Source organism: Ostrea edulis, chromosome 9 (assembly GCF_947568905.1).
Source record: "Ostrea edulis chromosome 9, xbOstEdul1.1, whole genome shotgun sequence".
In the NCBI taxonomy this organism is placed as follows: Eukaryota; Metazoa; Mollusca; class Bivalvia; order Ostreida; family Ostreidae; genus Ostrea; species Ostrea edulis.
Genome location: NC_079172.1, coordinates 28,126,828 through 28,147,934, shown reverse-complemented (window position 1 = coordinate 28,147,934; position 21,107 = coordinate 28,126,828). Strand labels below are relative to the sequence as shown.

Below are 21,107 nucleotides of genomic sequence, written 5' to 3'. Positions count from 1 at the left end.
TATATTTTTTTAACACATTTTTGCGTGTAACGTTTGGGAGACTTAAATATTCAATGTATAACAACTATGAGTATATTTCATACCTAATTAAATTGATGGTGGGATTTTGTAATCATGGTATCATTTTGAAGGATTAATCAAGTAAAAATAATCCACTATAGGAATTTTCAAAATAGTGATTACCGCGTGACTTCTTTTACCTATTTTAAATTGAAGTATATTGAGAAAGCAGCATGTTTTTGTTTTATCTCGGGGTTTTTTATCTATTTTTTTTAAGATATTAGCGATATTCAATTTTTGTGACCTCAACACTGTCGCTAATAATGCTCGCTAAAATTTCTACGGTATTTATAAACAATATATTTTCTCGTTTCATGTTGAAATGTACATGTTTACCTGATCAGGATATAGGGCTCACGGTGTGTGTGACCGGTCAACAAGGGATGGTGACTCCTCCTAGGCACCTGATCCCACTTCTGGTGTGTCCTGGGGTCCGTGTTTGCACAACTATCTATTTCGTATTGCTTATAGGAGTTATGAGATTGATCACTGTTCGTTCTATTCACCTTGCATGATTCAACTAATTCACATTTATATATTTTATGATTTAGATGTTACACAAAACATACATACGGTATAAAACTCCGAGTTTTCTCATTAGCTGAAATGGCCCCGTCCATACTTTTACAGATCTGGAAATACATGGACGATAGTAGATCAAGTTAAATAATTTAGGCTGGGCTTATATATTGTTAAAAACTTTTTTAATTTTGTATGGCGATAATTGTAGTCCATATCAATGATATTTTGAAATAAAGATTAGCAAACATTTACTAGAACTTCTCCATTCTGAAAACCTGTTTGACCCCAAAGATCTGCCTGGAATAGCTCGCTCTATACAAAAGACGATACCACATGATTTGGATGCAAGTTTTACGAACATAAACACGCCTTCAACGTTTTTTTACTTTAAATAAAGTGTATTCGATATATGTCGTATATACATGTATGTTTATTAACCAATGCACTAAATTTTGATGAATTGTATTTTGTTACATACACGTGTAGTTATCACTATCAGAAATAAGTTGACGTTTCTGAATCTAATTTTCTAAACAAATAATCATACATTTCGATTGTTTAAATTACATTCAAAGTGAAATGCACTACTGTGTATTACATGTACTTTCTTTATCAAAATTTCACACATGTAGATCTTTTGGTTCATATTCCTAAATTGATTGTTGTCCTTTGTGTCTCACGTTGTTTATCATTATTCCTGTAGGAATACCACGACGACAATTGCTTGTTATAGGGTTTAAAAAGCAATCGATATTTCGACATTCCTCATGACAAAATAAAAAGAGAACTATTAAAACTATTCAGAAACCATCGTCTGTGTATAAAATTTTAACTTCTGTACAATATAATTGCTGTTGTTGACCGCTGAAAAGGGGACCGACTCCAATAGCTCATCCATTTTTATGGTACTTCACCTACAGCTGGTGACGTCTCAATATGAGTGAAAAATTCTCCACGGGACGTAAAACAAACAATCAATCTTTTGGGGGTTTTAACCGGATAGTGTGTCAAGTTAATGTAACCGAAATGTAGGATAATGGTTATAATGGTCATAAATATTTGTCCTGGTCGTGATTTTGTATAGAAAAAAGTGAATATCACATTGAATCATAATTGCATGACCACATTCAGGTAAAGTTTGAAAGATACATCCATTGCATCTACAACATGAAACTATTGTATTTAGTAGTAAACCTTGTGTGATACACGTGTTATCAGGTTACTATTGTTGTAACTGTATATAATGTTAGAACTTATCCCTTAGAAGATAACATTTTCTCTAACCCTATGCGATTTATTAAAATAAGACTGAGTCGCTGAAATTTTTCTTTTATCGAATGTGTTAATGAAGGGGTGATAAAGAAAAGATTTGGATCATATCTATTATTTTCAAAACACGTCGGGACAGTTTAGCCTTCTTAGCTTAAACATACTACACATATTTAGGAAACGTGACTTTAAAATGATCGAGGGATCTGAGCTGCTACTGAGGTTATCTCGCTTGCGCCGTGTTGATAATCTGCAGATTGCGAATAGACATGATTTATCCTAAAACATACCTTGGGGGTCTTTAATGATATTTCAAAATCTTTCTAAGTATATCCTAAATGTAAACTTGGTATCATTTCGATAAAAACTTTAACATTTTTCGTCTAACTTTGCACACACATGATTTGACGGCTTGTATTTACATCAAAAGCAATTGAATCAATACGTTTTTACAGCATGTTCCCAAGATTTGCCTTTTTCTCAGCCAAGGGGTTTGACCTGACGAAAGTTGAGAACAAGCTCAGGATAGAGGGTGTGGAAATTTTTATTATTTGTCTTATGTGCCCCTCGGTACATCAAGGACTAGTATGGCAATGAAGTCTGTTTGAAGGTCTTCATAAGAATTGCTAGATCGTTCTTTCCTCACTGATTTTAACTACGCATTACTCCGTTTTGCTAATCGAGATATAAGGGTCACGGCGGATGTGATCGGTATACAGGGGATGTTTACTACTCCTAGGTACCCGATCCCGCCTCTGTTGTGTGCATGTGTCTGTGTTTGTTCTACTTTCAACTTTGTATTCTTTATGAGATTCATAAGATTGATTTCTGCTCGTTGTTTTCATCTTTTCATTAGTACGATACAGACCTATACTGTAGTTGCACAAACAGCACATACGACTGGTTAGTAATAGGAGAGAGAGAGAGAGAGAGAGAGAGAGAGAGAGAGAGAGAGAGAGAGTATTGCATCATCCCAAAGCTATGAAAAGCATCTAACGGTCTCCTAATTTAAGATAAGTTCACAAGAGTCATTAAAACTTTAGCTGACATCGCAATATAAAAAGAGGACTAATTGATTTCCTATAGAACTCAATACAAATCGTTGACCCTCATCATTTTACAATATGGATTTGAGACAATTAATATTTGAGAGCTCACTCCAAGCATTAATTAAAAGGTGAAAATAACAAACGGTAACTCCTATAGGGAATACAAAACTAAGAGTCGGGAAGTCACAGACCCCTGGACACACCATAGGTGGCAACCGGTGTCTAGGAGGCATAAGCTTCCCATTTTAATCCGTCCCATCCGATGGGATTCCCATATCTCGATCATGTAAATCGAGTAATTATAGTCAAAATCAGTTTACAAAGAACGAGCCAACAATTGGTATGAAGCACCTCAGACGGCAATTAAACCAATGAGAGGTTGTATTCAAAGGTCAGATCGCTACAACGAACAAAGAATCCGTGAACCGACGACGACTCAAAATGAGACCGCCGAAAACCCTGAAACAGCAACGGGAGAGATTTTCTAAGTTGCTAGACTTTGTAACTAATCTCTTCGTATATCTATACATTGACATATGTTCAAATCAAACCTGTTTGTCGGCAGTCTTCCCCGATCCAAAACCGACACACGCAGAACAAGTACCGCGCAACAAACTAGCCGATAGACAAAAACACCGTACCCAGAAGACAACGGAGCACCGCCCGAAAAGTACGGGAAATCGAAGATAAAGAAGCTGAAGTCACCCAGCCTGCCACAAAGATGAGTTGTCAGTCTGCCATCAATATCTATGTCCAACAAACTATCTAGGTATGCAGCAGATGTAGAAGACTTGATGGTGTCTTTCATTTCGCGCTCACTGGGAAATATTGAATCGACATATCAATGAAACTTATCATTATAAATAAATCAAACGCCGTCGATATATATTAATGATGAGATGAAAGTCACAATAAGGGATCTTATCTTTTCATATATAAGCTTTTGAATCAATACTCCCTGATAGGAATATAAAAAAGGTAAGCTAATGCTAATAAAGAATTACAGTCCGTGTCTATGAGACTGTAGGAAGACCCAACAAATACATTGTCTATGACGAATTCCAACATATTTTTGATATCACCATCAGAGTGTCTGTGCGTAGAATCAGATTGGTATTTAACGAAGTAATTTTTTGAATGACTGACCACTAAATATGAATATTTCTCTTTTTCGTTTTTGTTGAAAACGCAACTGTATATGCTGTCATAAGTATAGTGGTTAATGTATCGTCGTGTAAAGTGTTGAAAAGTCATACGTTTTGATGTTGTTAATTTGAGAAATGTTTCATGATTTCAAATCTACCACAATTTCTTCAGTCTATCAGTCAAACTGACATGGGCTCACTCATGACATCTCCCTATGGAGGAAATGTGGTATTTACGACAAATTTTAAGATCATTCATCACCTCTCCTTAGTCTATAAGAAGCGTGAACCCAACATGGTCCATTAGGAAAGCACTTGTGATTGTGGAACCAACAACATGTTTCGATATACAGGGCTCACGGCGGGTGTGATTGGTTGACAGGGGATGCTTACTCCTCCTACACAGAAGACACGACCTATGGTGTGTCCAGCGTAGGGATTCATATTTGCCAACTCCTAATTTTGAATCTTTTACAGGAATAAAGAGATTGATCACTGTTCGTTATCTTGACTTTTTCCTTACCAGCATGTAAGTCTAGAACTTAAGCGTTCGATTTCGAAACAAATGGGTTTTCTTGAAAGCTCTCTCCACTTTACTTGAACACCTTATTGTCTTTAGATTGTTTATACACAGATAGACAATCCAATATATAGACACAATGTCAAACATTCTAATCAAACCGTCACCGTGTATTTCAAAATGACATGTAACTGTCTTGAAAGAAAGGTGAAGATAACGAACAGTAATCAATCTCATAATTCCTACAAGCAATACAAAATAGATAGTTGGGCAGTTAGGAACCCCTTGACTATGATAATACTGTTGATGAAGATATGCTTGGTGTCAGAGAAAGTACAACGAAAAAGAAATTATGAAGTCTTGGTATTGGGCCACTTCTGCTGATATACACAATTAACATGAAGGTGCATAGAAATATATTCAACTGTATGGAAAATAAGTAATTTCCCATTCAAAAGAACAAAGGAAGATGATGAACAGTGACCAATCTTAAAACTCCTATAAGGAATACAAAATAGAGAGTAGCTCAAACAAGGGCCCCTAAGCAACACATGTTGACTGGTCACACCCGCCGTTAGCCCTATATATTGATCAGGTAAACGGATTAATCCATTCTCAAAATCAGTGTACTAAAAACGTCCTACCAATTGGTATGAATTACGTCAGACAGCATTTGATCCAATGATAGGTTGTATTGGCAAACTAGATCATTATAACGACCATAGAATTTGCAAAATACTGACTTTAAACGAGACTGTTGAAATCCCTGTATCATCAACTTGTTTGTCAATAGCCTGCCTCGATTTATGTATGTGATAACCATGTCAAATAATGACGAATACACCTCATAAATACCTTGAATTGAGGTCATATATGAAGTCTACTAACCGATGATACCCCTCCAATAATTGATTCTAGTTTATTTTTTTCAGTCAAGTACTAATCAGTAGATTAAGTACTAGTATACTCCAGACGCTAGAGTTTCAGATGCGACACCGTGGCTTTTATTGTGTTTTCATGCATTTTTTCTTTATATTTCATTACGTTTTATTTTCATCTTAATCCATTTTATCTTATTTATCTATTTTCCTTATTATTATTATTATCTTAATGTAAAATAAATTCTAAGAATGTGGTCATTCAAGCAGAAAAAAATGTATGCAGGTAAACCTAGAGATTAATCTAAAATCAGAATTCATTGCTATGTGGTGTCATCGGTTAATATTCTTCATATAACCTTCAATTCCATTTTAATTAAAGTGTACTATTTGAGGTGTATTCGTCAGTATTTGACCTGGTTCCACCTCACTCCATCCCCGCTTTCTATGAACCCTACTTTCTACAGACCTGTTTGCATATAATGACGTGATATACAATGTCAAAATATTGCTATTAAATCAAGGTAACATAATTATTATTGTACTTAATTGTTACTCTGATAAGTCAGATAGCTCAAAGACATAAACGAATCTGAATCTGAGCTGTTTGTTTTCATTAAATCGTAATAGAAATCCTGACTGTTAAGGGGTAAAAACTTGTTATCTATTATATTGACGAAAACATAGGAGTCCTAAAGATAAATACAGAAACAAATTGGCTAGAAAATATACCTCCATTTTCACTAGTAATGGAAGCTATCAAAGCGTTCACCTAGCCACGATATCGTCACAAAACAGGAATTGCGATAAAATACAAATTTGAATCTTTACTGGAAACAAAAGCGGTGCATAAAAATTAGAATGACAAGTGGGTTTTGTTTGGTAAAAATATTAGAATAAACCCAGCGATTACTATACCGATAATCATTTGAATTGTATGAAAATCAAAACATAGTTGAATTGCAATTAAACATAAAAAGTGTACTGCATCCCTAACGTATATAACACCAATGTGTATCGAAACGAATTTCAACTTGCTTTCTGTCACATTTCAAATCTATGCACGGTAACGTCAAAACTCTAATCTTACAATAATGATGGCGATTGTTTACATTTGATGAGTTAGATTAAAATGTGTTGTCTATTAAATCGTATATAGTGACCTATATTTTAATTAGTTAATATGGATATTGAAATTTGAATCTCGTCGTTTGAATCTCGAATGTCGAATGAGCCTTCTGGGCTTTCGTACATAGCACCTATAAATAACACAAAATTAAGAGCAGGACAAACACGTACCACCTAACACACCAGAGTAAGCATTCCATGTTGACCTGTTACACCCATCGAACAGGAAATTGAGTAATTCATAGTCAATTAGTATGTAAAGAATGACTTAACAATAGGTATGAAATACATCTAGGAACAATCGACCTTACGACAGATTAGAAGAGGTAATTTTCATTTCATCACTTCAGAATATGCAATAATATCTAGAGATTCAGTCCGCTTAGACCAAAAAACCTTACTCATCCATACAGTGTATACCTACTACAGTGTCGGATGTAAATCTGATTAAATTTGTGTTCCTACCGTGGGATATAGAGTCACGGGGAAGTAAACCTGTTCACAAATGTAAATCAATTGCAGAATTTGAAGGATGTCGTTGCAAGCAATATTTTATTCTAAAAACATAGTTACTTGGGAATGGAGCATTTTCTGTCTAATGTTTAACAATATCACTCGTACAATAATATAGGTCAGTTCTAAAATCCGAAATTGGAGGCTAAATACCACCATTCTATCACAAAGGCAAAATTCTATACCGTTAACCTTGGAATCTCTAATGATAGGTTTTCATTGGAATTCCACACGGTTAATCCTCTTCTCCTGGGACTTACATCAGAATTCCAAAACTTTAAAGCACATCTACAAAATTTGTAAACATACACAGGGTAGCTCGTAAAATGTGATGAACGAAAAGACATATTGGTAGACCAACAGACGGAGATAATAATATACTCATACTTTAAAAAAAAAAAAAATGCAGGTATCACTGTTCGATCTCACTATGGGTGTTTCATAAAGTGGAGATTTCTGTGCTCTTCAAGTTTTTCCTCAACATATTTGAGAAACTTTTGTCTTCGATATCTTTACTAATTTTATTGATAACCATTTTCTCATGAATGCAATAGAGATGTAAACAATGTGCGTTTGGATCTTGATAAATATAGTACGTCTATTTTAACAGAAATGAATTACCACAAAAACGAAACAATCAATACGATTATGAACTACAACATTTCACGACTGCATTATTTTCATGACGCGCTAATGCTATAGGGGATGCTTACTCCTCCTAGGCACCTGATATCACCTCTGGTATATCCAGGGGTCACATCCACCGTGAGCGTCCAGGGCGATCCCCTCGGAGGTCCCTTTCCCAATTTGCTCCCCCCATAGCCCCACAAAACTTAGAGCAGCAGGTCTCACAAAAATGGTGAAAATCCATAGGTATCGAATCAGTTGAGAGATATAAACACCATATGCAGATGATAATGGAATATTGCTACATAAATATGTGAAGTTGACGATGGAGAAGCTGAGATCAACCTGTTTGCCATACAGTTGAGTTGTCACTTTGTCATTAATGTCTACTTTCAATAAGATATCTAAGTATGAAGCAGAAGTGGACGACTTGGTTGGTCTTTTATTTCGCGCTCACAGGGATATATCGAATAGGTATATGAATGAAAATTACTATTGTTATGAAACAAAACATCGTCGATATATCTAAATATCGATTTGAAGGCCACAGCAAGATATTTTTTCTTCTCGTGTAGAAGTTTTTGAATAAATTTTGCTTCATATGAATACAGAAACAGTTCAGCTAACAAAGGAGCACAATTCGTAACCATGGAAATTCCAACAGACTGTAAAAAAAACTTGATCACCAAAGACCACGAAAATATTGTCAATGAGGAACTCTAACACCTTTTTATTTGAACGTCAGAGCACTTGTGAGTGGAATCAGAGTTGCGTTTAACAAAGTAATTTTTGGATGACTGATCACTAGCTATGACTTTTTGTTCAAGAAGCAACTGTCTATGATGTCAAAAAGTCTGATCGATAATTGATCGTGAGAAATGGTCGTGGAAAGAGTTGAAAAATCACACGTTTTAATGTTGTTGATTTGAGAAAAGCTTTGTGATTTCAAGTTTACTAAAAGTTCTTTAGAATTTTTTTTCAGAATCCACATTTGATTTACACCACTTATGGCATATGTAGTCGCACAGTAAGTTTGAAGTTTCTCCTTCACAGTTGTTAATATTTTTGTGAGGAGCAAAGATAAGGGCTTGGTAAAACATTTACTGGATCCAGCAAAGTATCTTTGTTTGTAAGGGATTTTATGTAATTTAGGAATCCAAAATAGGTACGGTAACTTATGTTCATTCGACCCAACGACTGGGATACCAAATGTGGCTAAAACTGAGGCATGTTTTTTTTGATGAATTTTATCATTTGAAATGGCTATTAGAGTATATCTACGATTACCAGAAGTGGAGTTATTGCCAAGTTCGTTTAAAATACAGTTGTGATAATGAACCTTACAGACAAAAACACTGTTGTTACAAGCTTTGTCACCTGGAGCCAAAACATGTTTCTCAAGTAACCTACCTTATTTTTTTTATCACTTCTGGTTTACTAAACACAATTCTCCTAGAGTTGTAGAATTTTTTAAAAAGTGCCATAAATCCAAAAATACGATAAGCAAGGGGTACTGAGGACCTATTCTAACTTGGATCCCCACGGGAATACTAGAACATTAATGAATTGACATATTTTGACAAAATGAGCAATTCTAAGAGTTAATAATATGTTGGAATAGTAAAATACAATCTAGACAAGGTGTTAACTTACTAATGTCTATATGAAGGTAGACATAAATAATTGTGTGTTGATTGTTACAGAAACACAACATACGTTTATGCGTAAGTTTATGACTTTGGGTGTACTTCTCTATTTTTTTTAATTTTGGAATAATTCTCAATCCAAGAAACATTTGGTGTAAATCTGCGAACACCTGACTAAAATCAGCTCCTATCAGTACTTTCAGTACTTTGATTAGTGCAAGCAGCTATTTTGTGACATTTTTCTTGATTTGATTCCTATTATCAATATTTTGTATCTTCTGGGAATAGGAGTTCAGCTTGCATAATGTAAAGATTATACGGTACCGGTAATATGATGCCAAATTGATATGTTCAATGTTTACCATTCTCCTGATCCCCTATATATTCATGTACATTTTCAGTATATGTATATACATGTACAACTGTATATTTGAAATGCGTCATTTACATATCGAATCACAAGTTTCAATTTAGATGGTTTTGGATTTTGCCTGCTTCAAACAAAAACAAAGAAAAGTGGCCTTGGCAATGTTTCTAACGTCGAAAAATAGATATGTGGTGTGCCTTAGCATGACTCTATAATAAAAGAAGCTTCTTTTGCGTTTTCATTTGAAATACAATGATCTCGTGGAGGTGGTGCTCGTGGGGGTCCGGGTTAGAATAAGTCCTCAGTACCCTTTGCTTGTTGAATGCAGTGTAACGGAGAGTAAAGCTGTTGGTTCTGATGATGGAAGTTATTACGTATATATTGAAAAATGATGATAACGAACAGTGATCGTATATACTAATGTTGGTATCTAGTTACATTTTAATGAGATTCATCTGTCACGTACCACATATATGAATTGCACCATGTTGTTACCTAAATGTATATATCCTAAACTTCTTCATTGATACTGGCACATGTGTAATAAATGCATGTTTGATTTCTTGATTCTGGAAAATAAATCAAAATGTAAGTTTATAAACATTACTTATTTATCAATATAAACAAAATTATCTAAAGAAGGGAATACATATCAAATAACATCTCAAGAATCAGTCAGTTTATTTATTTGATTAAGATAATTGTGGTGTGTGTTTAGTATAGAGAATTGTGGTGTGTGTTTAGTATAGATAATTGTGGTGTGCGTTTAGTATAGATAATTGTGGTGTGTGTTTAGTATAGATAATTGTGGTGTGTGTTTAGTGTAAAACGTATACGGTACGAACTTTGATGCACCAGATGCGCATTTCGACAAATAATGTTTCTTCAGTGATGCTCAACCGAAATGTTTGAAATCGGAAATAACTATGAAGTTTAGAGCTAAATATAGCCAAAAACAGCGTGCCAAAAAAGTGGAGCCAAATTATTGATAATTGTGGTGTATGGTTAGTATAGCTAATTGTGGTGTGTGTTTAGTATAGAGAATTGTGGTGTGTGTTTAGTATAGATAATTGTGGTGTGTGTTTAATATAGATAATTGCATCACATTGGAGAAACACAGTATCATCCTGGGGAGACATCGATGTATTTTAATTGATGTGTGTGGTTTGCTTATTTTAGGTCCTTTGGATATTTTTATTCCTATCAATACATCACGAGATACATTTAGACCTATCTATTGCGATCAGGGTCTTAACAGTGGACGTGCCATAACATGCAAACGCATGTCACTACATGAGACGTTTGTTTTAAGGTATCCGCTGAAAGACCCACGATACTCAATTCTAAATTTCGAGTGTATGTCGAAGGAGTATCGATTCCGAGTGTATATCGAAGTGATATTTACTACTTAAAGTCGTAAATATTTTAACGTTTTAGGTGTGATATAATCAAGGAAAGGACTGACCATGATCTCCCGATCAACGATATCATTGGAGGCATTTAAAAGTATAAGTCCTACTGTACATCACTACTTCTTTTGATTTAAAACTCTTAATTCACATTAAACATTCCCGATACCTTACACTTATTTCCACGCGTAATTTCTTTTGCAACAAAATTCTGCTAAACACCAGATTCTGCTATAAAATCAGCTAGTCAGCGATAGTTCATTACAAAAACCTTTTGGATAAGTAAAGAGTGGTTTTTTAAAGAGTAGCTATAATAGAGTATTGTTTGGTATTTTGATTTGCATAAGCAAAGTATGATATCCTTTCTTTTGAAAACGCTTTGGCACTTTGATTTTCCTTTAAAAAAAATATTGCATTTACTCAATGCGATTTTTTGATAATTAATTGATCACAGCGGACATTGGATCATAATAGACATTGATAATTTTATTTTACAGTAATGCTGTGTAGCATACTAAAATATGTTTACTTTGGTTAGCCTACGTAATAAAACAATGGATGTATGTAGGGATACACGGGTTTTATATCCTTAAAATCCGTGATCCCGTATCGCGGCAGGCGTAAACACATCTAGAAACCATCGCTGATGTGGCCCCGAATGCCTTCCATAGTTCTAAATTTGTGACACTTTACACACAGTTGGCGACCTTTCTTTATGAACGAAACAAATCTAGAAGGGACGTAACTCAATTAAACAAAACTTGAAATTACTTGTAACAGTAAAGCATTTGCAGACTCCCTTTTGGAGTACAATCTGTGAATTTTCAAACGTGAATAGAAAAGGTGTTTCATTTGACAGATAGATTCCTAAGCTTAATTTGCGAACGCTTTTAAAAATGGATTCGGGGTATCACTCTAGACGATTTCAAGATCGATGATTATAAAACACTTTTCATTTTCTTATTTTCGAAAAAAAAAATCCAGATAATGTAAGCCCTCAGCACTACTGTATCTGTGTTGTAAACAGTGCAGGCAATTTCAAAGTACATGAAATAAATGATAAGCTGTAGTTGTATGTTTTAAATATGAACACTATTGAATGTTTTGGTGATGATAATGATTATTATCATACCTATCTTTATTTCCCTCATTGTTAGATTACATCTAAAATGATGCCTTTACTAACCTTCCTACTGATGGTCCATGTTTCACAAGCTGAAACACAAACCGAAAGCTGCAAAGATACCGTACATGGGATTATGTCTGGACTTGGAGAATATCAGATTGGAGCTCTAAAAGAAGAGTTCCAAAGGTTTACAAATAACATGGAGCGATCTATGAATGTATTTAAGAAACAAATGAGAGCTGATTTTGAGAGAAAAGGTATATTACTATACTTTTATGAATCACTGTCAATTATTTCACATTCTCTTTTCAGTGATGTTTTCTGACTGCTCAGAAAGATCATATCTCACTGATGAATTGAAGTAAAAAAAAATATCTGCGTGTGTTTTAATGTAAATTTTATAATAATGATAATAAAGAATAAGACGCTGATTAGTAAATACTGTAAGTGGTTTTAATTTCGCGGTGCTAAACGTTCGCTGTTTTTCATATTGGTCTAATTGCGGTGGTTTTATTTTCCCGGAATTCAAATTTTATTTTGATTACTGGTAACAATTCAAAACATATTGTGTCACACTTGTAAAATGATTGCGGTTGTTTCAATTTCGTGGAAAAGTCCCCAACCGCAAACACCGAGATTAAAACCACCGTAATCATTTCCCCATTTACAGTATTAAGATTTTTTCTAAATTTACTGAGGGAAAATTTCATTGTTAACTGGAACTGCTTACCTGGAAAAAGACAATTCACTTCAAAGTTTTCATTTTAATTTGATCAAAACAGAGGTGATTGTGATACGTTTGAGGTTGTCTTCGCTTTCCGTAAATATCCGGGAACATGCGGGTAACAGACAATGGAAACCATTAAGTGTTACAAACAAATTTTAGAGAAAAACGAAGTCATTCTCTTTAGAAACAAAAATGAAATAATATTCATCATATCTAAGAGTTGAAAGCTTCAATTCCCTCGTTAGAATACACTTTTATAATGCTCATGGTTTCGCTGAAGTGGCTTCTTGGCGTTCCTGTAGTAGAAATTCCTAAATATCTACAGAAATCAATCAATAAATTATCCAATATTGAGCCACAAGGGATGATTACTCCTCCTAAGCACCTTATACCACTTCTGATATGTTCAGAGGTCCGTGTTTGTCCTACTCTTAATCATGTTTTGCTTATAAGAGTTATAAGATTTAATCACTGTTTGTTATCTTCTCATATTGTCTTTGTTCGATACAGGTAGAATAAACAGGAGTGTCGTCTATACAAGATGGGGAAAGAAGTCGTGTCCTCCGAATGCTGAACTGGTTCTCTCTGGTAAGTGTAGATGTAGATAAGAGGAACTGGATTTTGTAATGAAGGAATACTCACCAGTAAAAATGATCTTCCTTTGACAGGATACACTGGTGGATCACATTATACCCACTCGGGAGCGGCTGTTGAGCCCCTTTGTTTACCAAGAGATCCCGAATGGGGCCGGTACAAAGATGGGGCTGACGACGTTAGAGCTTTTGTATATGGAGCAGAATACGAAACCAGCAAATCTCTGAGTAACTTACGCCGTCTTCATCAACATGACGTACCGTGTGCTGTCTGCCTGGTACATAATAGATCTGTTCTTAGAGTCTTCCCAGGTACGTTTGAACCTGTTCCTGCTATGTTTAATATTGCAAATATCATGATTTAGTCAATCTTAAAGCATTCACACATATACAAAAGATCCAAGATATACAAAATGGTTTCCAAAATGTTTGAAGATCTAACTTTTGTTTCACATTACTGTAGCAAGGAAGACTTGTTACAAAGATTGGAAATTGGAATACGATGGATATCTAATGGCGGGATATCATGGTTTTCCTGCTGCCACAACGTATACGTGTGTGGATAGGAAACCTGATACTATAACTGGGGGTCATTCTAATCACGACGGTTATCTTTTCTATTCCGTGGAGGCAAGATGTGGTTCACTGAAATGTCCACCATATGTAAACGGGCGGGAACTTGTATGTGTCGTCTGTTCCAAGGCATAGAAGTAATCGATAGTACGATGAAAATGCATTCACGCAATAAAGAATGGTTTCAGTATCGATAGCTTTGTTATTGTTTTTCTCTTCAAAAATTGTTGATAATCAATTATAAGAATAATGACGTATTCTATTCCATCGACATGTCATATGTCTTCATTATATATCTTGCAATTCTTTTAACACAACAATATGTTGGTATATATCAAACAAAATAATTACCGTCTGACCTAAATGAAATGTTTGTTCTATTTGCATTTTTCTCCATGGTAACTCAAATCGTTTAATTTCAGTTTAATCCCAGTTCGGTTGTGATCGGTCTATAGGAGATGCTTACTCCTCCTAGGCACATGCTTTCACCTCTGGTATATCCAGTGGTTCATGTTTACCCAATTCTTTATTTTGTATTCCTTGTGGAATTTATGAGATTGATCACTCTTCGTTATCTTCGCCTTTCATTAGACCTTAGATATACTAATTTTGGATGATGCGTGTATATTCCACGAATGAGATAACTGGGTTTTATTAAACATTTTTTTCATTCCTTGTAATCCAAATGCGGTGGTATCGCTAATACATGTATTTTGTTTTAATTACCAACGATTTGATTTCATATACATAAAAAAATATGTGTATGTAGCTATACAAAAGGGTTGTGACAATTTGTAACCCATATTGGAAATGTACACTGCAAAATACAATGTTTAGGTACAAGGAATGAGCAAATGGTAATGTAGGATGCCAACATGTACATACACTGTCAATTTTGTCCGCTTATTTGATTATTTGTAAATCACCCGATATACATGTATTTTGGACTACTAGTTCCAATATTAGAAGATTAGTTATTGAATTTCACAAAATGAACTTCTATTAAGCATAAAAATGTTTCAATAAAACCGTGACCTCGGGGCGGGACCTAGGTACAATGGGGAAAACTCATAAGCACTGTCTATCAATAGTTGGTAAATTCTCCTGTAACTTTTTGCAAGTCTATAATGACGGTAATCAACTTCTTTTAAACAATTCGATTCCCTGGATCATTTCAATCGTATCTATTTAATGTCTAGATAAGAATTATAAACTTTGAAATTGGTGCTGCATGTAGACAAGGAGGATATTGATGGATTTAGGACACTATGTACTTCTTTTCCATATGGTTGTAAGTAATTATATCCACATCATATTCAGACAAAACTATACTTGGTTGCGTTGAAAGTTTTAAATAGAGCATCTGAAGAAACCAAAGGAAGCCCATATTTGGATTTTCGAGACCAGAATGCAGACAGAATGATGTAGTTATGGATGTGCCCATCACAGGCATCGCGGTAGTTCCTCGAATCACCTGGGAATATATGAAACGTCGCTCTTAGCTAAATTCGGTTGCCATGACAATGCATTTTCATTAACAGTTTCTATATTTATAGTAAGGCGACACATCAACATTTTTAATTTCAATGGTAGCACCTGCTCCATTCCAAGAAATGGCTTAAGGTTGATTTAAGGTATGGCACGTGTATTAATTTTTACTCTATACGGTACCTCAGTGTTAGAGTGCTCGCTTTGTAATTAGTAAGTCTCCAAATTCGAGACCTTCTTTTGCCATGGTCAAACCAAAGAAGTAAGCATAAATAGTGATTGCTCCTTCCCCAAACGCTCGGCATTTAGAAAAGGTGAAGATAGCGAACGGTGATTAATCTCATAATTTCTATAAGAAATACAAAATTAGGAATAGGGTCAATACGGACCGCTGAACATACAAAAGGTGGGATCAGATACTATCACAGGTCCTAGGGATATATGCTCTAAAATCGGAGGTTTCTCGTCGTGGCAGGTGTTAATGTCATTAAAACCTTCAATGCTACAGCCCTGAGTGTGAAGTATAGATCTAAATTTGCGGTACTTCTCACGTCTTAATTTGAGTACAACATTATAAACGGGACGTAAAACAGACAATGAATCAATCATTTTTTATTGGTTTTTACCAGACAGTGTACTGTGTTAATGTGACTGAAATGAAGAATGGTAATTAAAAGTTACGAATATTTGTCTCGGTCTTGATTTTGCATTGGAAAATGAAACAAATGAATACCACTTTAAATTGAAATGAAATGACCACATTCAGGTAAGATTTGAAAGATACATTCACTGTTCGGTATCTTCTTCTTTCATTCATTGTACCAACAACATGTAACTCTCCTATTTCAGCAGACACCATGTGCTCTAAAACTTCCGATTGACTACTGGAAAACTGAATCTCTTTAAAAAAAAATTAAATTGAATATGTTAATAAACATTAATAAGGGGTGATATAAAATGGGTATGTTTCAAGGTCATCATTTTCAAATAATTTCTGGACACTTATATAGTCTACCTAACGTATTGGTTTAAAATTATTGGGGAATTGTGCTGCTACTGGGGATTATCTCGTGTTGAAATGTCGTGTTGAAATTCTACTGATTCCCAGCAGGCATCCTTTCCCCTAAAATATGCCCTAGGAGTGTTTTAAGTATATATAAAAATATCCTCAAGCATGTCCTAAATGTCATCTTAATGTCATTTGGGTAAAAACTTAAATATTTTCAGTTTAACTTTATTCAAGATACATTTTTTATAGTACAATATATAATTATGTTTTTCATTACTTTTCCAGATATTTGTGGGCTCATTTTGTAGCAATAGCAAAGTACTAACTAACTTACTGTAGTTGAATAAAAAATCCAAACAGAATATACACGGACCATAAACTGAGAATAGCCTTAAGTTCCAATTTCAGATGCAGCTAACCTTTGAAATAATTTTCATAAACAAATACAATTTTCATTATATGTTTGCATTTCAATGTTTTATACACCTGCAGTTTTTGAAATATCTGTGTGAAATAAATCTTAAGATATAAGTAATCAAAAGTTTGACTCAAGTCTATTCTCAGTTTATGGTCTTAGTGCCTGGACATACCACAGATGGGATAGGTTCATAGAAAGAGTTAATATTCCCTGTCGACCGGTCACACCTGCTGTGATACCTATATCATGATCAGGTAAATGTAGTAATCCGTAATCAAAATAATATCTAAAGAACGACCTAAGAATTTGTATGAAATAGGTCAGACAGCAGTGGACCCAATTCCAGGTTGTATTTGTAAATTAGATCGTTACAAAGAGCATATGATTTGCGAAATGCTGATTTTAAAACAGACTATTAAAACCGCTGTAACACCAACTTACTTGTCAGTAGCTGTCTCATTTTAAAAACTTATATTGATTTGATAAATCGCTCTGAACTCGATATAAAATACGCCAGAGTCTTCCACATCTCCTTAATTTTTTGGATATCTTGTTGAACATAGATGTTAACGGCAAACTAACAAAATATTGCTATTGTTACAAATTGTCTATCAATTATCAATTATAAATAAATCTTAGTAATTGTTTAATTGTCCTTTGTTAGTAAATCCTGCTGCGCTACATAAAGGGTTTGTTCTGACCCATAACATAATTGGGGGCTCGTTCGGGATTAGAAACAAAACAAAAATGTCGCATTTTTCAAGATTTGAAGTTCATTTGTCTGAATTGATTGATTTTCGTCGACAGCAGAATTTGCCATGTTTTCGGTCACATATATTCTTGACTTGCCGATTGTTCAGGTGTTCGATGCCTTCAAACAAAGGAGTTACCACGTTTGGCTGTACACCTCGGTTAGAGATTAATTCTACAATGCGTAAACAAGATATCAAAGTTACGCTCACTAAAACACTTGTAGAAGAAAATGTTTTTGCAAAACGATCAGTTGAACCAGCAAATATGTCGGAATTCGAATTTCAGTTAGAATTAGAAAAAATGAAATCAGAAAGGGAAAGAGAAAGTCAGAAAATGCAAATTGAGAAAATGATACTAGAAAATGAAGGAGACGAACGTGCTGAGAGAGAAAAAGAAAATGACAGAGTAGTAAGAGAAAAAGAAAAAGGAAGATAATTTGAGCGAAAAAAATACAATTAGAGACTGAAAGAGCAGAAAGAGAGAAAGTATAGGATAATTTGAATTAGAAGAAATAAAAATTCAAAAGGAATCTAAAATTGTACCTGTCAGAACTTAATTCAATGCAGCTAAAAATATCAAGTTAATACCGCAAATTCAAGAATAATCAGGGTATCAATATTTGCGGCATTTTAAGAAAGTGAAAAGTGAAGATAATGAATAGTGATCGATCTCATAACTCCTAAAACAATACAAAATAGATGGTTGGGCAAACACGGACTCCTGATCACACCAAAGGTGGGAACAAATGCCTAGGAGGAGTAAGCATCCCCTGTCGAAAAATTTAAATGATTGCGAGATGTCATTTGTATTGGCCTAAGCTAAGAAAGGATGTTTCTGAATTTTGCAAGTCTTGTCATGTTTGCCAGATAGTAGATTGTATAAGACCCTTGCCAAAAACTAGGCCAGGGAACCAGTATTTACGTACTGTAATGTGTACGTCCACTCGATTCCCTGAAGCTATACCTCTTAAGAATATCAAGCCGAAAACCATAGTCAAGGCTCTTACCAAGTTTTTCAATTTTGTAGGAGTGCCCAAGGCTATTCAGTCAGACCAAGGTTCAAATCTTATGTCAGGGTTTTTTCAACAGATCATGCACGAGTTAAGTGTTAGACAATATAAGTCTATACTTGGATCAAAGCCTTAAAACCATGATGAAAACATATTTTTATCAGTATAATAAAGACTGGAATGAAAGATTTCACCTTGTTTTTGTTATTGTTTTTTCCTGCAAGAGAAGCAGTTCAAGAGGTTCTAGGATTCAGTCCCTTTGAATAAGTGTTTGGCCATACAGTTAGAGGAACTTTGAAATTGCTGAAAGAAAAATGGCTAATTGAAACTAGTGCTTTTAATCATTAGACTATGTATCAAATTTAAAAGAGAGACTTCATAATGTTTGTAAATTAGCACTCAAGAGTTCACAAGCTAAAATGAAAGTTCTGTATGACAAAGATGCAAGGAACAAAGTTTGTAAACCAGATGATAATGTTTTTGTATTTTTACCTGTTCCTGGTCATCCTTTGCAGACTAGGTATTAAGGTCCTTATGAAATTGAAAACAAGCTTAATGATGCAAACCATGTAGTTAAGACACTTGGTCGGCTCTAAAGAAAAACGAGTTTGTCATATTAACATCCTGAAAGAGTATTTTGATAGATGTGACCGAAAGTCTGTAAAAATCAATGTCCACTTTAACCAATGTTAAGGCATTACAAAATTGTGCTGAGAATGAAATTAGTTTAGACACTAGTGAAAAAGACTTCAACCAGAATGTCTGTTTAAAGAAATTTGAAATTCTTGCCAATCTGGATACCAAACTTGAACATTTGAATATTCACCAAAGAGGACAACAACAACTTATGGCTAATTATCCTTCAATCTTCTTGGATGTTCCTCGAAAGGCCAATGCCGCTTGTCATGATGTTAAAGTTGGTGACACTTTTCCCATCAAGCAGCATCCTTTAAATCCTAAGAGCAGAAGTGCAGTACATGCTGACGCATAACATTATCGAACAAATGAAAGTGACTGGAGCTCACCTTGCATTCTCGTACCGAACCTGATGGTACCTACGTGAATTATGTCACGAAAACAGACTCTTATCCGATTCCTAGAATTGATTACTGTATTGACAAAATCGGAAATGCCAAATTTGTGAGTAAATTTGACCTGTTCAAAGGTTTACTGGCATGTGCCATTGACTGAAAGAGCCAAAGAAATACCTGCATTTATGACTCTCGATGGCCACTTTCAATACAAAGTGATGCCGTGTGGTATGAAAAATGCTCCAGCGACCTTTCAGCGGATGAGTCATTCCTTTCTTCGTGACCTTCAAGGATGTGAAGCCTACATTGATGACATGATATCATCTACAGCGACACATGGGAGGAACATCTCCAAATCATGCGTGCATTCTTCGACATTCTTAACAGTGAACTTGCAAAGAGTGACTTTTGTCATGCTACTGTAGTGTATTTATGTCATAAAGTAGGTCAGGGTTATGTTACACCTTTTATGGCTAAAGTGGAGGCTATTGCAAAGTTCCTGATTCCTACACACAAGAAAAAGTTCATGAAATTTTTAGGCATGACAGGCATGACAGGGTTTTACAGAAAATTTTGTCTAAATTTTTCAACAGTTAGTCCACTTACCAACTTCTTGCAAAAGAGGGCAAAAGTATGGACAAAGGACTGCGACGAATCATTTTGAAAAGTCAAATATGTTGTCATGAGTTCTTTCAGCTCCAGATTTTTCTAAGCAATTTAAGTTTACGGTATATGTCCTTGATGTACGAATCAGTGCTACTTTGCTTTGTTTCAAGAACACAGTGACAATGTCGAAGGGAGTGTTTCTTATTTCTAGAGGAAACTTCCAATATGTCAGCAGAATAATCGAAACATTGAAAAAGAATGTCTTGCTTTGTTATTAGCTTTGCAACATTTTGGTGTTTATTTGAATGTTACTGTATATCCAATACTTCTTTTACGGATCACAACCCTCTCATTTGTTGCATCAAATATCAAACAAGAATCAAAGACTCACAAGATGGAGTTTATTATTGAAAGAGTATGAAATTGATATCAAACATGTCAAAGCAACGAAAATGTTACAGCAGATGCCTTATCAAGAGTCTTGAGGATGTTTTGTTATTTTGTTGTTGCTTTCATTGATGTACATTGTATGTTTGAGTTTTCATTGTCATTCAAACTTTTTAAGGGAGGGTGTTGTGTGTATTACTATTTGCACTAAATTGACCTAGATAGTTCTAGAAAGTTATGTTTATTTGTTATTG

The 21,107-nt window shown here is 34.7% G+C and overlaps 1 protein-coding gene across 1 annotated transcript; it reads left to right on the top strand.

Annotated features, from left to right (window-relative positions):
- The first annotated feature begins 10,231 nt into the window (after positions 1–10,231).
- Positions 10,232–14,339, top strand: LOC130050321 (uncharacterized). Its single transcript, XM_056150041.1, has 5 exons — positions 10,232–10,312; positions 12,291–12,516; positions 13,497–13,574; positions 13,655–13,891; positions 14,043–14,339. Exons 2-5 carry the CDS (start codon positions 12,303–12,305, stop codon positions 14,285–14,287), a joined length of 774 nt encoding a protein of 257 aa, XP_056006016.1. The 5' UTR covers positions 10,232–10,312; positions 12,291–12,302; the 3' UTR covers positions 14,288–14,339.
- Positions 14,340–21,107: the final 6,768 nt, after the last annotated feature.